The sequence below is a fragment of the Heloderma suspectum genome, chromosome 17 (genome assembly GCF_057233095.1).
Source record: "Heloderma suspectum isolate Gila_16-S chromosome 17, 16-S_ref, whole genome shotgun sequence".
Taxonomy (NCBI): domain Eukaryota; kingdom Metazoa; phylum Chordata; class Lepidosauria; order Squamata; family Helodermatidae; genus Heloderma; species Heloderma suspectum.
The window spans coordinates 1,571,814-1,594,808 of NC_139474.1; the positions used below are offsets into that span (position 1 = coordinate 1,571,814).

The 22,995-nt window shown below is 49.3% G+C and overlaps 1 protein-coding gene across 3 annotated transcripts in view; it reads left to right on the forward strand.

Moving 5' to 3' along the window:
• Positions 1–22,995, forward strand: part of SEMA4A (semaphorin 4A) — a 75,994-nt gene that overhangs the window by 48,641 nt on the left and 4,358 nt on the right. For all 3 annotated transcript variants that reach the window (XM_084824629.1, XM_084824630.1, XM_084824632.1), the window contains 10 exons: positions 2,252–2,314; positions 4,235–4,333; positions 6,848–6,959; positions 8,827–8,943; positions 9,191–9,330; positions 16,063–16,232; positions 16,438–16,588; positions 18,840–19,029; positions 19,607–19,722; positions 22,759–22,916. In XM_084824629.1, coding sequence (XP_084680755.1) covers positions 2,252–2,314; positions 4,235–4,333; positions 6,848–6,959; positions 8,827–8,943; positions 9,191–9,330; positions 16,063–16,232; positions 16,438–16,588; positions 18,840–19,029; positions 19,607–19,722; positions 22,759–22,916 — 1,316 coding nt within the window. The remainder of the gene's footprint in view (positions 1–2,251; positions 2,315–4,234; positions 4,334–6,847; positions 6,960–8,826; positions 8,944–9,190; positions 9,331–16,062; positions 16,233–16,437; positions 16,589–18,839; positions 19,030–19,606; positions 19,723–22,758; positions 22,917–22,995) is intronic.

Consider the following 22,995-nt stretch of genomic DNA (forward strand, 5'->3'; position numbering starts at 1 on the left):
TCTCCATCTTTGGCTGCAAAGGACATAATCAATCTGATTTCAATATTGACCATCTGGTGATGTCCATGTGTAGAGTCGCCTCTTGTGCTGCTGGAAAAGAGTGTTTGCTATGATCAGCGTGTTCTCTTGGCAAAACTCTATGAGCCTTTGTCCTGCTTCATTTTGTACACCAAGGCCATGCTTGCCTGTTATCCCGGTGATTTCTTGACTTCCTACTTTAGCATTCCAATCCCCTATGATGAAGAGGACATCTTTTTTTGGTGTTAGTTCTAGAAGGTGTTGTAAGTCTTCATAGAACCAATCAACCTCAGCTTCTTTGGCCTCAGCGGTTGGGGCATAGACTTGAATTACTGTGATGCTGAATGGTTTGCCTTGGATTCGTACTGAGATCATTCTGTCGTTTTTGAGATTGTACCCCGGTACTGCTTTTCCCACCCTTTTGTTGACTATGAGTGCTACTCCATTTCTTCTAAGGATTCTTGCCCACAGTAGTAGATATGATGGTCACCTGAATTAAATTCGCCCATGCCTGTCCATTTTAGTTCCTTGATTCCCAAGATGTCGATGTTCAATCTTGCCATCTCATGTTTGACCACCTCCAGCTTACCTTGATTCATTGAATTTACATTCCAGGTTCCTAAACAATATTGTTCTTTACAGCATCGGAGTTTCTTTTCACCACCAGACACATCCACAGCTGAGTGTCCTTTCTGCTTTGGCTCAGCCGCTTCACTCTTTCTGGCGCTACTTGGAAATACCCTCTGCTCTTCCCCAGTAGTATATTGGACACCTTCTGACCTGAGGGGCTCATCTTCCGGTGTCATCTCTTTTAGCCTTGTGGCAGTGGTGTAAATACACACCTGCACATTGGCAAATGCCAAGGCATCCGCTGCCATTCCATTCCCCCTCCGCCTGCACCCCGTGCCACCCATAAGCATCCAGCCGGATGCAAAGTGGTGCCGGATGGGTTTGAATTGCAGCTATGAGTGTTTCCAGTGTGAGACTGAACATGTTTTGTTTTGCTTTTCAAAGGAAACTGTTACGTTTCTATCTTCGGGTTATTCTTTTTGTAAGAGCTTATTGTCCTGCAGGACAGCCTGCTGCAGAGGACAGGAATACAGTTTTCAGCAGGCAGAGAAGAGCTTTCAGTATTCCAGTATTCCTGGGTCTTGGGTTAGTACCACGGTGTAGGTTAGGCTTGGGAAGAGCACTGGGCGCTCTATCCACTGCCATTTTAAATTGTTTAACAGGGACCTCATTAGCACCTTCACCAAACTACATTTCCCAGCGTTCTTGGAGGCGGGTGACGGGAGGGAGGAGCCATCATGGGTACAAAACCTGAATAAACGTGTCGTGTAGATTTATCTTGCAGTCTCATGCCTTCCAGCACGTCACAGATGGAAAAAGAGGCATATGTATTTATAATGCCTGTTCTCCATCCAAGGTTCGCTCCCTGAGCCCCCCACTATTCCACCGCACATTCCAGAAGCATCTTCTCTGCCTGCCCTTGGTTGCGTTCTCTTGCTTGGCAATAGCCGCTCCTGTCCCGGCTTCTGAAGCAGGGCGTGTGTGTGGCAGTGAGCTGGCCGTAATAGGGTCTTTTGGATTTGTTAAGCTCGATAATATTTAATGGGATGCTTCATCTCATAGGGGATCTGCTTGTGCTCATTGTGGAACGGCTGCAACTCTAACACAGTCAGCAGCATTTAGTGTCTGGACAGCCTGGACAGTGGTGGTGGTGGCAGGGAGAGCACGATGGGGTGGCATCCTGTGTCCGTGGGTGTGTGTTTGCATACATCACCACATCTTTTAAAAGGCATCCTCCAAAGGCAACATGGTTTGCCATTGCACACCCTCACCGGGAGACTGTGGCTTGTGCTTGCTCTTCAACCCAGAATCGCAGTCTGGCTTGGAACTGTGGTTTGCAGTCCTGGGCTGGGGAGCAAGCGCAAGCCACGAGTGGGAAACGGTGGTTTGATCAAGCCAGGAAGCGATCAGCTGAAGTGGGGGGGAAGGGAGGAGGGATCATTCCTGTAGTTCTGAAGTATTCTTTGCGTTATGTTATAGCCATGCCTGTGCTTTATCAGGGACAGGGGCCGGAAAGTAGCGGCAGTCTTGGCTTCCACCGCCTTCCTTTCCCCTAAATAATGGCCCAAATGAATTGGCTTTAGTCTGAGCGGTTTCACTCAGGCAACCACTTCCCTCTTGGGGGCCCTTCACTTTCTCTAAAAGTCTCCTTTTCCTGTAACAGATACCATGGAGCCCCGTTCCCAAGAAAAAGGACGAGTGTGTCTTCAAGAAGAATAGCGTGGAGGTAACAATGGGGTGGTGTTGCCAGGGGGTGCGGGGCACCTGTATCTCCTTTCTTGGGCATATGATTTATATTTCATAGCCATCTGCCCAGCAGCCTAAAATATCTTCCATATCGGGTCCAACACTGTGTGGCAGGGGCTTGGATCAAGGCCACAGTGCTGGGGAAGGAGGAGCTTCATTCTTCCGCAACCCCGCCCCCCCGGCCATGGTTTTTGCCGTTTTAAATCCCCACCTCTGCGCCACAGCTGCTATATGCCCCAAGGGGGGAACATGCAGCAAACTCAGCTGTGTGAAAACAGATAGCATATGACAGCTTATGAAGAGATACAGACCACGAGAGATCCAGTCTATAGCCCTCCTGTGTTATGTCTAGTTTGGTCCTAAAATTGTATTTCAGTGTGCAGGGTGGCGGGGGGTGGGTGGCGGAGGCGGGGGGCCGAGGAGGAAGAAGCCAGCCCAGATGTATATGTGGCCTGTGTCACTGCACCTATGGGCCCTTTTGCTCTGGCCTCAGAGAGGCTGGTTGGGGGCTTTGCTTTGGGTCAGGGGTGTTAGGAACTCTGAAACAGGCAGTGACCTCGTACTGAATCAGATCATGGATTGGCGATGCTGGGAAACGGGATTGAACCTGTGACCTTCTGTCTGAAAAGCGCGTGATTTGCCACTGCGCTATGGCCACAGGGCCAAATTCACCCATCTGCTCCGCCTCCCTTTCCCTACCAACTTCTTATCTCTGAGCAGGACCGCCATTTCGTTAACCGGAGCGCTCTTCAGAGCAGAGTTACACTCTTGTGGAGGGTTTTAAGCATTCACCTATTAGGGAATTTATAACCCACCTTTCAACAACAAAGATTCTGAAAGTGAGAAACAGTCATTACAATAAAATACAGGTAAAATCAAGTGAACAAAACAAAAATAGAACAATGAGTGAAAACTATGCAGCAGCCAACACCAAATAAAACCAAGAAGCACATTCACAAGTTGCGTCTCTAGGAGTTCATGGCCTCCATAAAACAGGACAAGCTCTCAGGTCTGCGAATCTCAGCAGGAATGTGACTCCAGGAACTTCGGGGGTCACCACCAAAGAGGCCTGTTCTGGAGTGGCCACCAGCCTAATAGATGGTGAGACCATCAGCGGATTTTGCAAACTAGATTTGAAAGAGCAGGAAGGTATAAAAAGTATGTCAGGACCCCTCAGCTGTCAGGGACACCTGAGTCAGGTGCAATCCCCTCCGAAGGGGAGGGGGAGCCCCTCCCCCAGATCCCAGAACGTGCTGGGACCAGGAGGGCTGGGCTTCTGCTGTGGTGCCCCCAGATAGTACCTTGAGATCCCAGAGAGCTGCTGCCGATCAGAAGAGACAGTTCTGGGATGGAGGCACAACTAATCTGGCCCGATCTGGGCTTTCTATCTTTGCGCGGGCAGCGGGGAGGCTGAGTGTTGGGGACCAGGTTTGCGTGCAGGAGGGTACCGGTTTCAGTCTTCAGCATCAAGTTTAAAGGGACTCACATTGCAGGACTGGGAAAGACGCCTGCATGAAACCCTGAAGAGCCTCATCTAGTTGAAGGACACAGTTCTTGAGCTAGATTGACCAACGATTGAACTCTGTATAAGGCAACTTCAAAAGCTCATATCTCTGAAGGATGTCCTGAATCCAGGGGCTAAGATATACTCCCCCCCATGCCTGGGCTCATCCTATAGCACAGCACCCCCCACAGTGTCCCCCTGGACTCCAGTGGGAGAGGCAAACGTGCCAGCAGGACAGTGAAAAAGCAGGGAAAGGACTGAGTTTTAGGGTGTTCTTCATGTTGTACTCCAGTTTTGCTATTTAACAACATCCCAGTGGAAACTTCCTCTGGAATACAAACATAAACGGAAGTGGAATCCTGCCTCTCTCTCTCCCACCCCCTTTCTTCTCCGCAGTCAGAATGTTTCAACTTTATCCGGATCCTGGTACAGCTGAACGAGACACACCTCTTCGCCTGCGGAACGTATGCTTTCAGCCCCATGTGCACTTATGTTGTGAGTGTCTGGAGGAGGGAGGGGAAGACGCCTCCGCTTGTAGTCAAGGAAGATGTGATTAAGCCAGGGGTGCAAAAACTCAGGTCTGCTCTGGCCCTCCGAGGGTCCCAGTCCGGCCTTCTGGGCTTCTCCTGATGGCCACACCCCACTCCCCCTGGCCCCACCCCCTTCCCCCCAAACACTGGCCTCTGGGCAGTTCCCCGGCTTTTGTGCAGTTTTCTCCCCATCCTAAAAGGTTGACATGCCTCTCGGAAGGCTCAGCTCCTGGCCATAAGAGCTTTAAGCCAAAATATACTGGCATTTTTGGCCCCACCACATTTGCTGTCAACTCTGCCCCCTTGGCCTTCGGTACCACTACCAGAATGCGGAGCTTCTCCGAAATGGGATCTGGCCCTTGGACAGAAAGAGGTTGCCTACCCCTGGATTAAGCGATCTTTTGATCAGCTTAAAAGATGCCTCCTGATTGACCAGGCAGTTGATTTAAAAAAAAAACTACATTTAGTATACAGATCCACAAATGGAAGGCACCTTCTTAGAAGAAGTGTTATCTACTCTCTAACACATTGCTGGGAATGCCTCTTTTGAGGTGGTACTGTGGGTGGCAGGCATCTTTTTGGAAGAGGCATTCCTTCCCCTTTCTCTCCCAAAGACACACACACAGGAGGAATGCTGCTTCTGGGACACAGGCATGCAACCTCTCAAAGCAAAAAGGGTCTTCAGAACTATAGTTTTATTCAAATGCAAAGTCATGCACATGTCATCAACTGATCAATCAATGAAATTCATATGATTAATTGATAAGAGTTCTTAGTACCTAGTAATGGTGTGATCCTCCAAAATCAGCTCTGCATCTCTGTTGCCCAAACCATGCTGGACTCAGTGGGGACGGATGCCCCAGGACCACGGGCAGAGATGCGGTGTCCCTGCATCCTTTCTGGCATTGCATGGGATCTCCAGGGGAGCACCACTTTGATTGGCATGCTGCTACACGCGCCTTTATGCTGTAACTGACCCCAGAGGCCAACTGGGTTGCATGGGGCATGGGCCACATCCTGGCGAGGGTGTGCTTGTTCTCACGAGAGGTGGTGTTGCCCAGTGGCTGAGAGACTGAGCTATGGATCAGGGGGGCGCTGGTTCAAATTTGACCTCTCCCGTGAACTCCCTAGGTAGCCTTAGGCGAGCTACTCTCTCTCAGCCTCAGTCCCCCCCAGTCTGCAATATGGGGAGAATCAGGGGTATGGGTATGTCTGGGCCCATGGGGCTTTGGCCCCCAATCTGTCTCCCAGGGCCCCAATTATTCTACAGAGCCCTGAGTGTCCGTGGGTGCCAGTCGAAGCTCGTTCCCTCAGCTTCCTTACCTGCAGGGGGCAATTTTCAAGGGAGATTGCAGCTGGGGAGGCAAGGGTTAATTTTCCCTTCCCCACAATCTTCCCCTGCATTCGGGGCGGGGGGGGGGGGGATGTCTTCCCTGGTTGGAAATTAAGCGAATAATTTATTTTATTTGAGACAGCTTGGCTGAGAAATTGGCTGGTTTTGCATCTTGTGAAATTTAAATAAATCCTCATAATTATTCTAAATTTGCATATCTAGATATAAATTAGCATATGCAGATTTTATGCAGATTTGTGTCCTGTGGGCCTGGGTTTTCAAATCTTTTGAGCACCAAGCAACACCCCTGGGGAGAATAATTAGAGTTCAGTTGGTCCTCAGAGAGAAAGTTTACCATTTTACAAACCAGAGCCCATGTGATGTGGTGGCTAAAGTTCTGGCCTTCGGTCACTTGGGTTTATTTTATTTATTTATTTATTTATTTATTTATTTCTATACCACCCAATAGCTGAAGCTCTCAATCCCATCCAGTCACAAAGCTCGTTGGGAGGCCTTGAGGCCCGCCCCCCACCCCGCCTAACCTATCCTGCAAGGTTATTGTGTGAATAAAATGAGTGGAGAGAGAGACACATATGCAGCACCCCGAGCCCTTCAGAGAAAGAGAAGGACTACAGTGTAATACATATAGAAAAGGAGTTCCTAATGATATTAGCAGCAAATGGCATCTCCCAAAAAAAGACTCGGGTGTGTACTGGTTGCGGGGGGCTGGATTCTTCTGGAGGAAGCCTTGCCGGCTTCCCTTCCCTTCCTTTCCCTTCATTACATTTCTGTACTGCCCAATAGCCAAAGCTGGGTGGCTTGCAAAGATTGAAACCCTACAAATACAAAAGATAAAGCCTACATACAAAAATATAACAATTTTCAAGCCATCAACAGTAAATCCCAGGACCCATTAAAAACCTTATGATATGCTGTCGAATGCCCATGAGTAGAGGAAAGTCTTAGCCTGGTGTCGCGAAGATGTCAATGGGGAGAGCATTTCATAGTTGTGGGCCACCACCAAGAAGGCGCTCTTCCATGCTGCCCTCCTCTGAGACTCCCTCGGAGGAGGCGCTTGGACAAGGGCCTCCAATGATGAGCATACTATCTGGCAGGCTCCTACCCTTTCTTTCCTTGTCTTGTTAGGACTTAGAGACGTTCACCCTGGTGACTGATGCAAATGGGCAGCCTGTCCTCCTGCAAGGGAAGGGTCTCTGTCCCTTTGACCCTCAGCACCCAAACACAGTGACCTTCGTTGGTGAGTCAAATCTGGAAAGCCAGGAAAAGGGGCAGGGTTCCTTGTATGTCACGTGTTGAAGCCACCAATGAATGGCACAGCCTGCAGCATTTCCCAGATGAAAAGAAACGTGTGTAGCACCCAGTTCTCATACCAGTAGATCACTGTCTGACACACACACACTCCTGGCACACACTCACTCAAGGCCTAATCGACACAAGCCTTTTACTCTGGGGTGGCTGCGAATCGAGGTCCCTCGGGACAGATGATACAGTCGCCACTTTGCAGCCATCCATGGTTTTCTGCTGGAAAATGCAGATTTCCAAGCAGGCATTTTGCTGCGATGTTTTTTGTTTGCTGCGGGTTTCCCATGGTTGGGAGACAGCTGTCCCTTCCCCAAACCAACTTCGCATTTTGCAGTGGGCGTGTTGTAGGCGTGCGGAGTGCTTGCGTCGCTCTGTGACACCCCTTTATGCCCCCCCCCCCCGTCCCTTCGCAGCTGCACAGTTACAGAGGCACAGAGAGGCTTTTTCATTTATTTAATCCCACTTTTGCACAGTTTTGCGGCTTCGTATCTTCATAATAGTTGCTTTTGGACTCAGTGCCCAAGGGCCAGGGGGGTCTTGGGGGAGGACCAGCTTTGCTCTGGCCTCCATTTCAGAGCGATGAGTAGGCACATACCGCTCACGCGAATCATCGTGAGAGTCTCAGGCTGGGGAACGGACAAACAGATGGCATGGAAATGAAGGAGCACAGAACACCCACTCTTTACCTAGTGAGGGACGGAAAGACCCAACAGATCCCATAAAATACAAAACAGCCACTGGAGTGTCGCATCCCCACGCTCGCGGGACTGCACAGCTGCGCATTAAAGTATAATGGCAAAAAAGGGGGCACAGCAGAGTCTGTTAGAGAAGTGCGCAGTAAACCGCGACTGTATCGCAGCAGAAGCTAATTCGAAGCTGCAGTGCTGCGCAGTTGCGACAGGGTGGGGGGCGAAAGAGATGCCATGTAGATGGGGCCCCAGACAGGGCCATGCCAGCCATGTTGCCTGTTTCCCACCAGTTTAAAAGCCAAGCAGGTTTGTACTCTTGTTTAAAGATCTACTACAAAAGCATATCAGCTGTATCAAGATGCCTGCACTCTGAAACCAAGTTTGCAGGCCCTACTTGCCTGCTTGCCTGCCTGCCTGTCAGAGCAGTTAGGCTGATGGGGACAGGGGACAGGGTGTTCTTGGTAGTGGCCTCCCGTGTGTGGAACTCTGTTCTGCCATGTCCCATCATGATAGGCCTTCAAGGGGCCCTCAAGACTAATCTGTTCAGCTTGACCTATAATTGAGTCAGGACTATGCTTGGTGCCATTGTATATATGGTGTTACCTGGTTTTAATTGTTAAGTTTGTTTTCATTTCTGTTTTGTTGTTTTTATAATTTTTTGTGGTTTACTTTTAATATGCGGCCTTGGGAGGATTTCCCCCCAAAGTGGCTTATAAATATTTTAAATAAATAAATGTATGTCCTGCCATGTGCTATCAACCAGACTTCCCAAAACTGGGTGCTTTCCAGATGCAGCACCCACCATCTCCAGCCAGCATGACTCTAGGCTTAAGACGTGTCAGGCTGCGCACTGCCTGCTGCCTTATTGTTCGTGTGCATCAGTTGACATGGGTGTGCGCTAAAGACCAGATGCATGCGTTCCCACTCAGAGGTTGAACGTTTAGAGGCCTGGGGGAAGAAGCTGAACCCTGGGGGATGAGAAGCCTAGCAAAGCCACACAGAGAACATATCCGCAGGGCATCCCCACAACAAAAAGAGAGGCCAGGCTTCCAGAACTCAGGGTGAGGAGCTGGAATGGATGGCATGGTCTCTTGTCCTGCCTCCCCTCTGCAGATGGCGAACTTTACACGGCCACCATGAACAACTTCCAGGGAAACGAGCCCATTATCTCTCGGACGCTGGGAAGCAGGACAGCTCTGAAGACCGATAGCTTTCTTTCCTGGCTGCATGGTAAGGGCAGAGCAGGGGCAGTTTTGTGGGAGGGGGAAGTGTCATCATCACCCCTGACCAGAATCCAGCGATTCCCACCATCCATCAGGGCCTGATCGCCTAGGCAACTGACATGTTAATGGGTTGGTACCCACAGAAGATGTATTGCCTAGGCAACCAGCCTTCCTTGGGGATTCACACCAACTGGGTCATGAACTGAGGGGCAAAGGGGATCTCATGTTGGTCTCTCTTTGCATCTCTCTCCCAGCCGATGCGGCGTTTGTGGCCTCTTTCAACATCCCAGACCCCCCGGATGATGAAAAAGTCTATTTCTTCTTTGAGGAGACAGCGAAGGAGTTTGACTTCTTTGAGAAACTAACCATCTCCAGGGTGGCTCGTATCTGCAAGGTGAGATGTCTTCAAAATCAAGGGTACATTTGAGCTGGGGCCCACCTGGGCTCAGTCCTGGGCTGGTTCTCCTTGCCCTGGAAGGCGTGGAGGAAATGGCATGAGAGCAAGTACAGAATGGGTGTCCCTGGCATTCAGCCTGCGCCTGTCTGGGAGGGAGAGAGCTTCATGGCAAGGTTCAGGAGCCAGGATTTAACTGTGTTGATTATTGAACCAAAATAATGGGACCACCAGGACACTGGGGGCTTTTTCATTTAGAGTAAGGGCTATGACCATTATGGAGAATAGTGAGCAGCAAAATATTTTCCCTCCCTCTCTCATAATGCTAGAACTCTGCATCAACTCCAGAAAGGATGATAGAATCATAGAACAGTAGGGTTGGAAGGGGCCTACAAGACCACCTAGTCCAACCCCCTGCTCAATGCAGGAATCCAAGTCACAGCATCCCTGACAGGTGGCTGTCCAGCCTCATAGAATCATAGAATAGTAGGGTTGGAAGGGGCCTACAAGACCACTGAGTCCAACCCCCTGCTCACTTGTCCTGAATGCCTCCAGTGTGGGAGAGCCCACCACCTCCCTAGGGAATGGGCTCCACTGTCATATTGCTCTCACATTCAGGAAGTTTTTACTGATGTTCAGCTGGAATCTGGCTTCCTGTAACTGGAACCCATTGTTCTGTGTCCTGCACTCTGGGATGATCGAGAAGAGATCCTGGCCTTCCTCCTGCGACAGCCTTTCAAGTCCTTGAAGAGCGCTATCCTGTCTCCCCTCAGTCTTCTCTTCTCAAGGCTAAACAGGCCCAGTGCTTTCAGTCTCTCCTCATAGGGCTTTGTTTCCAGTCCCCTGATCATCTTTGTTGCCATCCTCTGAACCCTCTCCAGCTTGTCTGCATCCTTCTTAAAGTGCGGTGCCAGAACTGGACACAGTACTCCAGATGAGGCCTAACCAGTGCTGAGTAGAGGGGAACTAGTAGATTCAGGACAAATAAGGGTGTGTGTAATTAATTTGGAGAATTAATTGCCATAGGATATGGTGATGGTTCCCCTTCATGGATCACTGCCTTGTTGTGGCGAAGGGGCTTGCGTAACTCAGTGAAGCCATAAGCTATGCCGTGCAGGGCCACCCAAGACGGACAGGTCATGGTGGAGAGTTCTGACAAAATGTGGTCCACCAGAGAAGGAAACAGCAACCCACTCCAGTATTCTTGCCAAGAAAACCCATGGAACGTATCACAAGGCTAAAAGAGATGACGCCGGAAGATGAGCCCCTCAGGTCGGAAGGTGTCTAATATACTACTGGGGAAGAGCAGAGGGAATTTCCAAGTAGCGCCAGAAAGAGTGAAGCGGCTGGGCCAAAGCCGAAAGGACACTCAGCTGTGGATGTGTTTGGTGGTGAAAAGAAAGTCTGATGCTGTAAAGAACAATATTGTTTAGGAACCTGGTGTCAAGGGCTCCTTGGAGGGCTCTCTCAGTCTAATCCAGTAGCCAAGTCCAGACACAGACAAAGGGATTCTTTTCCAAGCTTTATTCTTCTTTTACAACTTAACAACTCTACAGCTAGCAACTAGATCTGAGCAGCAGCATCCCTATGCCCTAAGTTGGAACAGTTGGTCCCCGTTTGAAAGGCAGTTACTGGCAGACCCCTGAATATAAGGACTAGGGAGAATCCCTCCCCTTTTCCCTTGGATCCTCTGGGCGCAACCGTTCTTTGAGCGCCAACCGGGCGCTACGCCTCCTTTCCGCGCCCTCCATTTGGCGCCGCTCTCTGCGTCTGCGCCGCGCATCCACCAAGTCTGCTATTTGTGCTGGGTCACTCCCTGGACTGCTTTCTAAACTAGGAATGTGGGTGGGAGGAATCTCCGTCAGCTGTTGGTCCTGGGAAAGAGGAGCGCGCTCCTCTCCCAGGAGCGACTGCTCTTCCTCAGCATCAGAACTACTCTGGGATTCTATGGGCTCAGTGTCCACCCTGACACCTGGAATGTAAGATCAATGAATCAAGGTAAGCTGGAGGTGGTCAAACATGAGATGGCAAGACAGAACATCGACATCTTGGGAATCAGCAAACTAAAATGGACAGGCATGGGCGAATTTAATTCAGGTGACCATCATATCTACTACTGTGGGCAAGAATCCCTTAGAAGAAATGGAGTAGCACTCATAGTCAATAAAAGGGTGGGAAAAGCAGTACTGGGGTACAATCTCAAAAACGACAGAATGATCTCAGTACGAATCCAAGGCAAACCATTCAACATCACAGTAATTCAAGTCTATGCCCCAACCACTGAGGCTGAAGAAGCTGAGGTTGATCGGTTCTATGAAGACCTACAACACCTTCTAGAATTAACACTAAAAAAAAGATGTCCTCTTCATCATAGGGGATTGGAATGCTAAAGTAGGAAGTCAAGAAATCACCGGGATAACAAGCAAGCATGGCCTTGGTGTACAAAATGAAGCAGGACAAAGGCTCATAGAGTTTTGTCAAGAGAACACGCTGATCATAGCAAACACTCTTTTCCAGCAGCACAAGAGGCGACTCTACACATGGACATCACCAGATGGTCAATATCGAAATCAGATTGATTATGTCCTTTGCAGCCAAAGATGGAGAAGCTCTATATAGTCAGTAAAAACAAGACCTGGAGCTGACTGTGGCTCAGATCATGAGCTTCTTATCGCAAAATTTCAGCTTAAATTGAAGAACGTAGGGAAAACCACTAAACCATTCAGGTATGACCTAAATCATATCCCTTATGAATATACAGTGGAGGTGAGGAATAGATTTAAGGGATTAGACCTGATAGACAGAGTGCCTGAGGAACTATGGACGGAGGTCCATAACATTGTTCAGGAGGCAACAACTAAATCCATCCCAAAGAAAATCCATCCCAAAGAAAAAGAAATGCAAGAAAGCCAAGTGGCTGTCTGATGAGGCTTTACAGGTAGCTGAGGAAAGAAGGGAAGCGAATAGCAAGGGAGAAAGGGAAAGATATATCCAACTGAATCCAGCGTTCCAGAGAATAGCCAGGAGAGACAAGAAGGCCGCCTTAAATGAACAATGCAAAGAAATTGAGGAAAACAATAGAATGGGAAAGACTAGAGATCTCTTCAAGAAAATGGGAGATCTCAAGGGAACATTTTGTGCAAAGACGGGCATGATAAAGGACAAAGAAAGGCAGGGACCTAACAGAAGCAGATGAGATTAAGAAGAGGTGGAAAGAATACACAGAAGAACTATACAGGAAAGATCTTAATGTCCCTGTTAGCCATGATAGTGCGGTCACTGAACTTGAGCCGGACATCCTAGAAATTGAAGTCAAGTGGGCCTTAGGAAGCATTAGTAACAACAAAGCTAGCGCAGATGACAGTCTTCCAGCTGAGCTATTTAAAATCCCAAAAGATGATGCTGTTAAAGTGCTGCACACACTCAACGGTGGCCACATGACTGGAAAAGGTCAGTTTAAATTCCAATTCCAAAGAAAGGCAATGCCAAAGAGTGTTCAAACTACCGTACAGTTGCGCTCATTTCACATGCCAGCAAGGTGATGCTCAAAATCCTACAAGCTAGGCTTCAGCAGCATGTGAACCGAGAACTACCGGAAGTACAAGCGTGGGTTTGAAGAGGCAGAGGAACTAGAGATGAAATCGCCAACATTCGCTGGATCATGGAGAAAGCAAGAGAATTCCAGAAAAACGTCTATTTCTGCTTCATTGACTACACTCAAGCCTTTGATTGTGTGGATCACAACAAACTGTGGCAAATTCTGAAAGAGATGGGCACACCAGACCACCTTACCTGTCTGCTGAGAAACCTGTACGAGGGACAAGAAGCAACAGTAAGAACTGGACATGGAACAACCGATTAGTTCAAAATTGGGAAAGGAGTACGACAAGGCTGTATATTGTCGCCCTGCTTATTTAATTTATATGCAGAGTACATCATGAGAAATGCCGGGTTGGATGAATCACAGGTCGGAATTAAGATTGCCGGGAGAATTATCAACAACCTCACATACGCAGACGATACCACCCTAATGGCAGAAAGTGAAGAGGATCTCAAGAGCCTCTTGTTGAGGGTGAAAGAGGAGAGTGCAAAAGCTGGTTTGAAACTCAACATTAACAAAACAAAGATCATGGCATCCGGCCCCATCACTTCCTGGCGTATAAAAGGGGAAGAAATGGAAGCAGTGACAGATTTTATTTTCTTGGGCTCCAAGATCACCGCAGACAGTGACTGTAGCCATGAAATTAAAAGACGCTTGCTCCTTGGGAGGAAAGCTATGGCAAACCTAGACAGCGTAGTAAGAAGCAGAGACATCACCTTGCCGACAAAGGTCCGTCTAATCAAAGCTATGGTTTTCCCAATAGCAACGTATGGCTGTGAGAGCTGGACTATAAGGAAGGCTGAGGGCCGAAGAATTGATGCCTTCGAACTGTGGTGCTGGAGAAGACTCTTACGAGTCCCCTGGACTGCAAGGAGGTCCAATCAGTCCATCCTAAAGGAAATCAACCCTGACTGCTCCTTGGAAGGACAGATACTGAAATTGAAGCTCAAATATTTTGGTCATCTAATGCGAAGAGAAAACTCACTGGAAAAGACCCTGATGCTGGGAAAGACTGAAGGCAAAAGGAGAAGGGGATGGCAGAGGATGAGATAGCTAGATAGCATCACCGGTGCAATGAATATGGACTTGGGCATGCTCCGGGAGAGAGCGCAGGACAGGAAGGCCTGGCGTGCTATGGTCCATGGGGTCACGAAGAGTCGGACACGACTGAACAACAACAACAACATGGTGATGGTTGCTGGCTGAGGAGCTTTTTGCTTTGTTTTGGTCTGGGCAAATTCACAGAAGACAGTTGTTCAACCAGTAACAATGAAATGGACCCTCCATGTGCAGGAGCAGGTCTTCCTCTGAATACCAGCTGCCTTCCTTCCCTGCTTCTAGCCCTCCTTTCTGAAATAGTTTAACTGGAGGTTGGGATATAAGAAGAGCCCTGCTGGATCAAGGCGGAGGTCTGGCTAGCCAGCATCCTGCTGATTCTCAGCATGGTTGGCCAGATGCCTCTGGGGAACCAAATGCAGGACTGAACCTGGGACCGCGCTCACCCAAAGCGTGTGTCAGGGTGGACACTGAGCCCATAGAATCCCAGAGTAGTTCTGATTCTGAGGAAGAGCAGTCGCTCCTGGGAGAGGAGCGCACTCCTCTTTCCCAGGGCCAACAGCTGACGGAGATTCCTCCCACCAGCATTCTTAGCTTAGATAGCAGTCCTGGGAGTGTCAGAGCGCGGGAAGCAGACTTGATGGATGCGCGACGCCGACGCAGAGAGCAGCGGCAAATGGGGGCGCAGAAAGGAGGCGGAGTGCCTGGTTGGCGCGCAAACAACGGCTGCGCCCAGAGGATCCAAGGGAAAAGGGGAGGGACTCTCCCTAGTCCTTAAGTTCAGGGGTCTGCCAGTAATTCCCTTTCAAATGGGGACCAACTGTTCCAACGTAGGGCATAGGTACTGTGCTGCTCAGCAATAGTTGCAAACGGTAGAGTTGTTAAGTTGTAAAAGAGGAATAAAGCTTTGAAAAGAATCCCTTTGTCTGTGTCTGGACTTGGCTACTGGATTAGACTGAGAGAGGCCTCCAAGGAGCCCTTGACAGCGTGTGTTCTCACCCTGTGTTGTCACTGATAAGAATAGTAATCGTCATCTATGAAATCCTCCCAGGCAGCTTACAAGCATACTAAAGTCAAGACAAAATTGTACAGTGCCACAGAAAAGAGTAAAAGAGAAACCAAACAATGAAATTAACTGGATTGATCTATAATAATAAAAGAGGGTGTGTGTCTGTCCGTCACTACCATAGCTCCAAGACGATGAAACCTAGACACTGGAAACTTGGCGAGCGTACGAAGGGGACCCTAGAGGTGTGCACCTCAGGGTTACTTTGTTTTTAGAATGCATTAATTAATTTCAGTTACCTTAATTTAAATGCGTCCGTGGTTGAAGCCTGCAGTAACATCTTCAGCCACTAGGAACAGACTTCCCTGAGCAGCGCATCACTTTGCAGTCCATACAGGTTGAAGCCAGGAGAGATTAGGGGGCTGAGTGGTAGGCTTCCCCCCCCCCCTCAGGGGAATGAAGTGAGAAGATCTCTCCCTTAAGGGGCTACAGGGGTGCACCGTGGCAGGGGCCGTGGCTAGAGCTGCCAGCAGGAGACGGGGCAGGTACAGTGGGTCCAACTCTGACAGCTGCGTAAGTCTGCTTGTAGGCTTCGCTGTATGCACATTAGGGCAGTTCCACCTGTGCAAAGCCGGGTCCATTCGCTAATAATGAATAAAAGCAGCACCACCAGATCATTACAAAAGAGTGGCCAGGCAAAAGATGCCAAGGGGCACTCCTTAAAGCAGGGGTACAACCCACAGCCTTAACCATGGCCCCCCAGAGACCCCCCTACCAAATCCCCCCCTGTGCAGATTTCCCACCAGCTGCACCATTGTAGTGGCAGCCCCTGCTTCCGCTGCCACCACCTGCTGGCCTTCTCGCCACCCCTCCCCCTCAGCGATCCGGATCCACATCGATCTTTCCTCCCTGGTAGTGCGCATGCGTGTGTGTGTTCTCAGAGCCGAAAAGGTTGTGCGCTCCTGCCTTAAAGGGCCGGTCTTGGCTTGCGTGCCAAGAGAGCGGGAGCAACGAAGGAGTCAGGTCCCCCCAGCCTGTAAATTATGCTTTGCTTTTTCATCTTCCCTAGAATGATGTTGGAGGAGACAAGGTGCTGCAGAGAAAGTGGACCACGTTTCTGAAAGCCCAGCTCTCCTGTACGCAACAGGGGCAGTTCCCTTATGCCGTCATCCAACATGCGTTTGCCCTCCCGCAGCCCGGCGGTGGTGCTGTTTTTTATGGCGTCTTTGCGTCGCAGTGGTAATTTGCTTACTTTTTGTTTTACATTATTTTCAGTCCACCTTTAAGGGTAAAACCCGCTCAAGGCCGCTGTGGGAATCCTTTGTGCTGGGGAAAGGTCTTCGCCCTCAGAACCTGTTTCTGGTCTGCAGTGAGCTAAGCAGAAATAAAGGAGCAGGCCTCTTCGGGTTCTAGCGGTGGAGCTGGCTTGTCTCTCTCTTGGCAGGCAGGCAGACAATCACAGAAGCTCGGCAGTGTGTACCTTCAGCCTAGACGCGATCAGGAAAGCTTTTGATGGGAAATACAAAGAGTTCAACAAGGACTGTTTCCGATGGACGACATACAGTGGGCCGGCCCTGGACCCGCGCCCCGGCAGCGTGAGTATTGCTTCTGGTGCTCGTGGCCGAGAGGCGATGCTTGGACATGGGCAGGCTGGGCCATGCAGTCAGACTGGGCTTCTGGCTAGGGATGCTTCTGAAATTCTCCTTCTCCAAATTCCCCCCAGGTCTTGGAGTAGGGATGGATGAATTGGTCTACTTCTGGTTTGCAGGTCTTTGGTCATAAGTCCGTTCTGCCCAATTTCCACGTCACTCTGTTCATTTTTTTAAAAAAGGAACTGCATGGAAATTCACATTTATTTGCATATGCAATTTCCCCTTAAAGACGCTAACATACACTTTTTTGTGCACAGTTTCCCCTAATTTTCCATTTTTGTTTGCAACATTTTTGCTGAGAACTGCAACGCAAAATCTGGAGGCGTGCAGAATTGGAGGGACAGCTGTGTTCTGCTCCACACATGAGTCCAGCAAGTGTGAATTAGGCTGGTTTGCTTAAAAAGGTGGGTCAGAGCAGAATTCTCCTCATCCCTATTCCGGAGTTCCCAATTGCCTTGCCTTGTTCCCGAAGTGGAGCTGACGTATTGGGAGACATCATTCTGTTCTTTATTTCTGACGCTTGCGCTGTACAATGCACTGTACACGCGTAGCCTGCCTCCCCTTGCGGTTCGTTCGCTTAATGTGGGCCTTTTCCTGCCTCTGCGGTACTGATGCGCACGCCTGCACCCATCCTGCCAAAAAGCGGCCCTGTACCACTGTGGCAGGCTCGTTTTGAACGGTCTTACCCGTGTTCGGGAGGTGCACGAGTGCACACCAGCAAGACACTGCACGTCAAGGAGCCTTGATGCAGCCATACCCCGGACCACATCCAGCTTGCCCTTTTGAGTGGGCCATCTGTCGGGGATGCTTTAAACTGGATTCCTGCACTGAGCAGGGTGTTGGACTCCATGGCCTGGATGGCCCCTTCCAAGGCCATGGCTCTATGACATGGTCACATTGGTTGGGTGGAGGGCCGGTGCGTGTGTGTGAAATGCCAGTGGACTGGAGGAACTAGGAGATCTGGCAGGCTGCATGTGCAGCAGTTCTGGAATAAATTTAGAAATGATCCTGGGCAAACTGCAGTTTAGGATAAGTAGGACTCAGGGCAGAATGAACCAGAGGAACCATTACGGAATTGGGCGGTGGGGGGGGAGATCTTCTCATCCCTACTTCTGGCCTGGTTTGGGAACTGACGCTGTCTTGGTCACCTTGGTGGATATGACCTAGTGCTACTTTGCTGGGTGGTGGTGGGGAGACAGAGGGAGGACAACCCTGTTGATGGTCCTAGACCGGGGTGGCCAGAAGGCAGATGGACTTGGTATATTGCCAGATGATCTGCAGTCGATTGGCAAGTATTTCTGAGCCCCAGTTGCTCAGTGACAGCAACAACAACAAAACTGGAACATGGCCAGTGGTCTTTCTCTGCCCCTCTTCCAAACGTCCCCTTCTTCTCATGGACATGGGAGATTTTATTTATTTATTTATTCATTCATTCATTTCATTTCTATACTGCCCAATAGCCGAAGCTCTCTCCGAAGATTGGGAAAGGCTGCCTTGTTAACATTTTGTTAGTCAGAGTCGCTAGCATTGTTATGCCTTAGCATTCATCCTTCCTCCCCTCTAGGTCTCGAGAAGTTACATTACGGGGCAGATACATTTTATCCCAGTGCCAATGCGTGAGCATCATGTCACCACAGATTAGACAGGCGGCCGTTTTGTATGCTGAGGCGGCTCGTTTTGAGCTGCTGACAACAGTATAGCCTTCCCCAACCTGGTGACTTTGGCCCAGTCACTGTCAGCCTCACCTATCTCACAGGGTTGTTGTGAGGCTAAAATGGAGATGAGAAGGACCATGTAAGACGCCTTGAGTTCCTTGCAAGAGGAAAAAAGGGCGAGATATGAGTGTAATAATAATTTTAAAAAATGTGTTGGGCACATCTGGAAGGCACCAGGTTCAGAAAGGCTGCTCAAGGGTGTATTTAACATAGAGAACAGACCCTCTGGGGCTTCTTAAAGAAGCCTTGGAGATTCTAGGGAAGGGCTATAGCTCTGTGGTAGAGCCCCTGCTTGGTATGCAGAAGGCTCCCAGGTTCAGTCCCAGGCAGTATCTCCAGGCAGGGCTGGGAAACACTTTGCCTGAAAAACCGGAGAGCCTCTGCCAGCCAGTGGACAATACAGAGCCGGATGGACCAGGCGTCTGACTCAGTACAAGGGGGCTTCTTAGCCGTTATAATGTCTGGGCTTCTTCCTGCAGTGCTCAGTTGGTCCCTCCTCAGACAAAGCCCTCACCTTCATCAAAGAACACTTCCTGATGGATGAGAAGGTTGAGCCAATCCATAACCAGCCTCTGCTGGTGCAGCACAACGTGAAATACACCCGCATCACGGTACACCGAACTCAGGATGTCTCTGGGGCTCCCTACAATGTGATGTTTATGGGGACAGGTATGGCTTTTGTCACAGTTGCAGAGACCCTATTGCATGAGTTGCTTGTGACCTTACTCCTTCAGACCAGCAAGGAAAGGCTGGAACATTTAGCCAGTTAATTTAGTTAGATTAAATCAATTTCAAATCTTTTGATCAATTAAGAAGTAGGGCTATTGCTGAAATAAATAAATACTGGCGCCTGGTATATGCTAGGCTCTGATTGCTGAGAATATGAAAGGTACTACCAGGACAAACAGAGAAATCTGGAGTGTGTTTGTAGAGCCTCTGGCTGTCTTTCTCCATCCATGTTCATAGCCAGTTCTCCCTAGGAGTTAGAAGGCAGGGGAACAGCAAGTGGAATCCTCCTCCGCCCTGGTGCTTACCTCCCTGCAGTCAGTCCCCCAAAACTCATCTCCCCACCTGCAAGGCAGCACCTGAAACTGGGAGTGAGCCCAAGGGGGAGAGGGGCTGCAGGGGGAGGGGCAGAGTTCATTATCTCACCCCTCCTCATTTGGAGCAGGACTGAGTTTAAACAAGCAGTTCTGCCACCATCGTGTCTAATTTGAGATGCTGATCTGCACTTTGCTTCCCACAGACAAAGGCTTCCTTCACAAAGCGGTGGTCATCGGCAGTGGGGCTCATATCATTGAGGAGATTCAGCTCTTTGGGAAGCCAGAAGCAGTCCGGAACCTGTTGCTCTCCCCTGAAAAAGTGGGTACCCCGTGCTGGATACGATCTGCAGGGCTACATTTTGATGGGAGGATTATTATTTTTAGTAATCCCATTTTTCTGAACCAACAGGCCCTCCAGGGTGGCTAACCATCAGAAAAGTAAAACAGCATGTTAGAAATGCACAGATCCATATCTGAGTGATTTGTTTATTTAGAAACACTCACAGGCCAATGTTCAGTTAAAGCCCCCCCGCAGCTCACATTCTGAAATAAATATGGTACAATAAAACTCAGTATTAAAAACCATAGAAAACTGCTGAGCACGGCAGCATGAATAAAAACCAGCAGATTCAGTACTAAGCAATGAATTAAACCAAGCTCTGGTGACATGCTGGTCAGCCATGGCAAATAAAACGTTCTTCACCTGGACATCTGATTTGGCACCCAGTGAGCTTTCCTGTATGGGGAGGGCCTTTTATACTCGAGCTGTGACCATTGAGAAGGCCCTCTCTCTGGTGGTCACCACCTTCTAATTTTGGATGGGGTGGGGTGGGATGACACATAGAGGCAGCCTCTGTTGATCGTAGTGTTTAGGTAGCTCATGGAGGAGACAGGGGACCTGTAGTTGACTAGGGCTGGATCTACACGTAGCAGTTTTACCATGATCATTCTGCAGCGCTAACTATTCGTGCCCATGGGTGCCATGCGTGCCAAGAGTTATCACTGCAGTATGATAACGGTAAAACTGCTATGTGTAGATCCAGCCTAGGCCCCAAGCCATTTAGGGTGTTAAAGGTGATCCCCAGCAGCACTTTGAATCGTGCCCAGAAATGTGCTGGCAGCCAGTGCAGCTATAACCTAGCAGCTGCATTTGGAACTAACTGAACTGGAAAGGGCTCAGAAATAATAACTGATAAAAACAAAAGGCAACGTCAGCAACAGTAATCAATAGCTCTGGGAAGAGATAGCCAAGCACGTCTTAGCCAAGTGACTGCTTAAAGGTTCATCGCAAGGGGGCCAGGCGAGTTGCTCGAGGTCATGAGCCCCAAAACCTGAGGGCTGCTGCTGAAACGACTGCCGCCTGTGTCCCTGCCCACTGTGCCTGCGGTGGCGATGGGACATGGAGCAGGGCCCTGTCTAAGGAGCTCGGTCTAGAGGGAACTTCGTGTGGGGCAAGGGAAGCCTTCAGGGATCCCGGTGCCAAACCATCAAGTCAAAAGCATCGCCTTGAACTGAGCTTGGAAACGGACTGGGAGCCAAGATAGCGTAACCGCATCAGCATTAACAAGCAACAGGCTCCCTCCACGCCCTGGCCAGCCCTTGCTGTGCCAGTCGACATTCCCAAGCACTGTTCAGGGGCAGCATCTTGTGCAGTCATCAGGTCTGGAGGTGTGATTAACGCTTGAGTCCCATCGGGCCAGATTTAATCCATCAGGGCGACTTTGAATTGATGGAGCCGCCAATTCAGGGCTCATTGTATTCCGAGACTTATTTCAGTTCTGGTGTGTTTTAATGGCTACTGCAGCCACAACAAAGTGATTGCCTTGGGCGGCTGGTTCAAGCGAAGATGCAAAATCCAGGCTTGCTCCCACCACTTCTTGGCCCTCGCTGCTCCCTTAGGGCTGCCAGGTCACAACACAGAAGTGGCAGAAGAAGCACAACTGGCCCAATGCCCTGGCCCAGCCCAGATGCCAGGCCTTGCCTGCGTCCCCAGAGGCTGACCTCCCTGCCTTCGCTCCTGCCTAGCGATGTAACATTTTCAGAAATGGGGGGGGGTTTTTCTGGGAAAAAACGGACATTTTAGGGGAAAGTGAAAAATAAGCAATACTTTTTTCAGTGCTCTTTACAGATCTAAAGTCACTTTCTTGCCTTAAGATAGCCGTCCCCAACCTGGTGCCCTCCAGATATTTTGGACTTCAGCTCCCATCTGCCTCAGGCAGCATGGCCAATGGCCAGGAATGCTGGGCACTGTAGTCCAAAACATCCAGAGGGCACCAGGTTGTGGAGGGCTGATTTAGGAACATAACACAGCCTTTCAGTTGCTAAAGTTACTTTATGTATAACATAGTTAGCTCATAAAATTATCATTACATTTTAAAAACTTTTGAAACTAAACTCAGTTAATTTGTAATTATTGACTGAATAGATTAGAACTACATTAAAGGATTGCTACAGCATAAGAAACACAGGACTCTATAGAACAAAATCCAAACTGTCATGAATGCACAGTGGTGACTCTACTTAGGAAACTGAGCATAAACGTCCATCAGTAAAATATACTTTAGATCAATAATTAATAAGAAATGAAAGAAATAATTATGCTGGGAATCTTACAGAAAAGATTAAAAAAAAATTCCCCCTATGACTTCATTATTTCCAGACATTTGACATCTCTGCTCTTTCTATAAAAGTGTTATTAGATCGTTGTTAGAAATCATTTTCTGGGGATTCAAGGCTGGGTAACAATATATAAATACTTCATCTTAAATTCTAAAAGAAAATATTTCATAATCCAAAGCTGTTCAAGTTTTCTGGAAAAAAAAAAATGGGCCTCGGAAAAAAATGGGGTTTCCCCCCTAATTTTTCTGGGCTTCCTTCGGGGCCTTCACATCTCTCCTTCTGCCCCCACAGTGGCTCCCCCTGCCAGGCTGAGTGCCGCAGAGCGCACGCTGCCCTTCCTGCCTCGAGGCCCCGGGTGCCATTTCCCGCAGCCCCCCTTCTCCCTAGCACTTCATTTCCTCACCTTCAGGCCCTTGCACACGCAGAGAGGCAGACGGTCACTCCGTCCCAGAGCATTTAGTTAATTGACCTCAGCTTCCCTTGCCCCCTGCTGGCCAGGGGTGACTGGAGTTGGGGAAGGGTGGTTTGAAACATAATTAATGGGATAAAAGTGTAGGTAAATATAACACCCTTCCATTCTTAATTACCTGAGCTGTTATTTAATTTTTACAGGCAGTGCTCATCAACACACATTGTGGCTGTGAGTCCCACACGCTAATGTGAGGCAGGGCTGTGCTGCGCGTGTCTTGGATGGGGCTCTCGTAATGCTGACAGATGCCTCTTTGCACTCTCTTAGGGAGTGCTGTACGTGGGCTATTCCAAAGAAGTCCTACAAGTTCCCCTGGCCAACTGCAGCGTGTACGCGACCTGTGCTGACTGCGTGTTGGCACGAGATCCTTACTGCGCCTGGGATCAGCGCAAGTGCAGGAACATTCGGGACGTCGCGGAGAACACGTGAGTCCTTGCCGCAGGGGCGCTGAGCCTCCGTTGGCCCAAGGGCCAAATTCAATTCCCGAGAAGCTCTCGAGGGCCG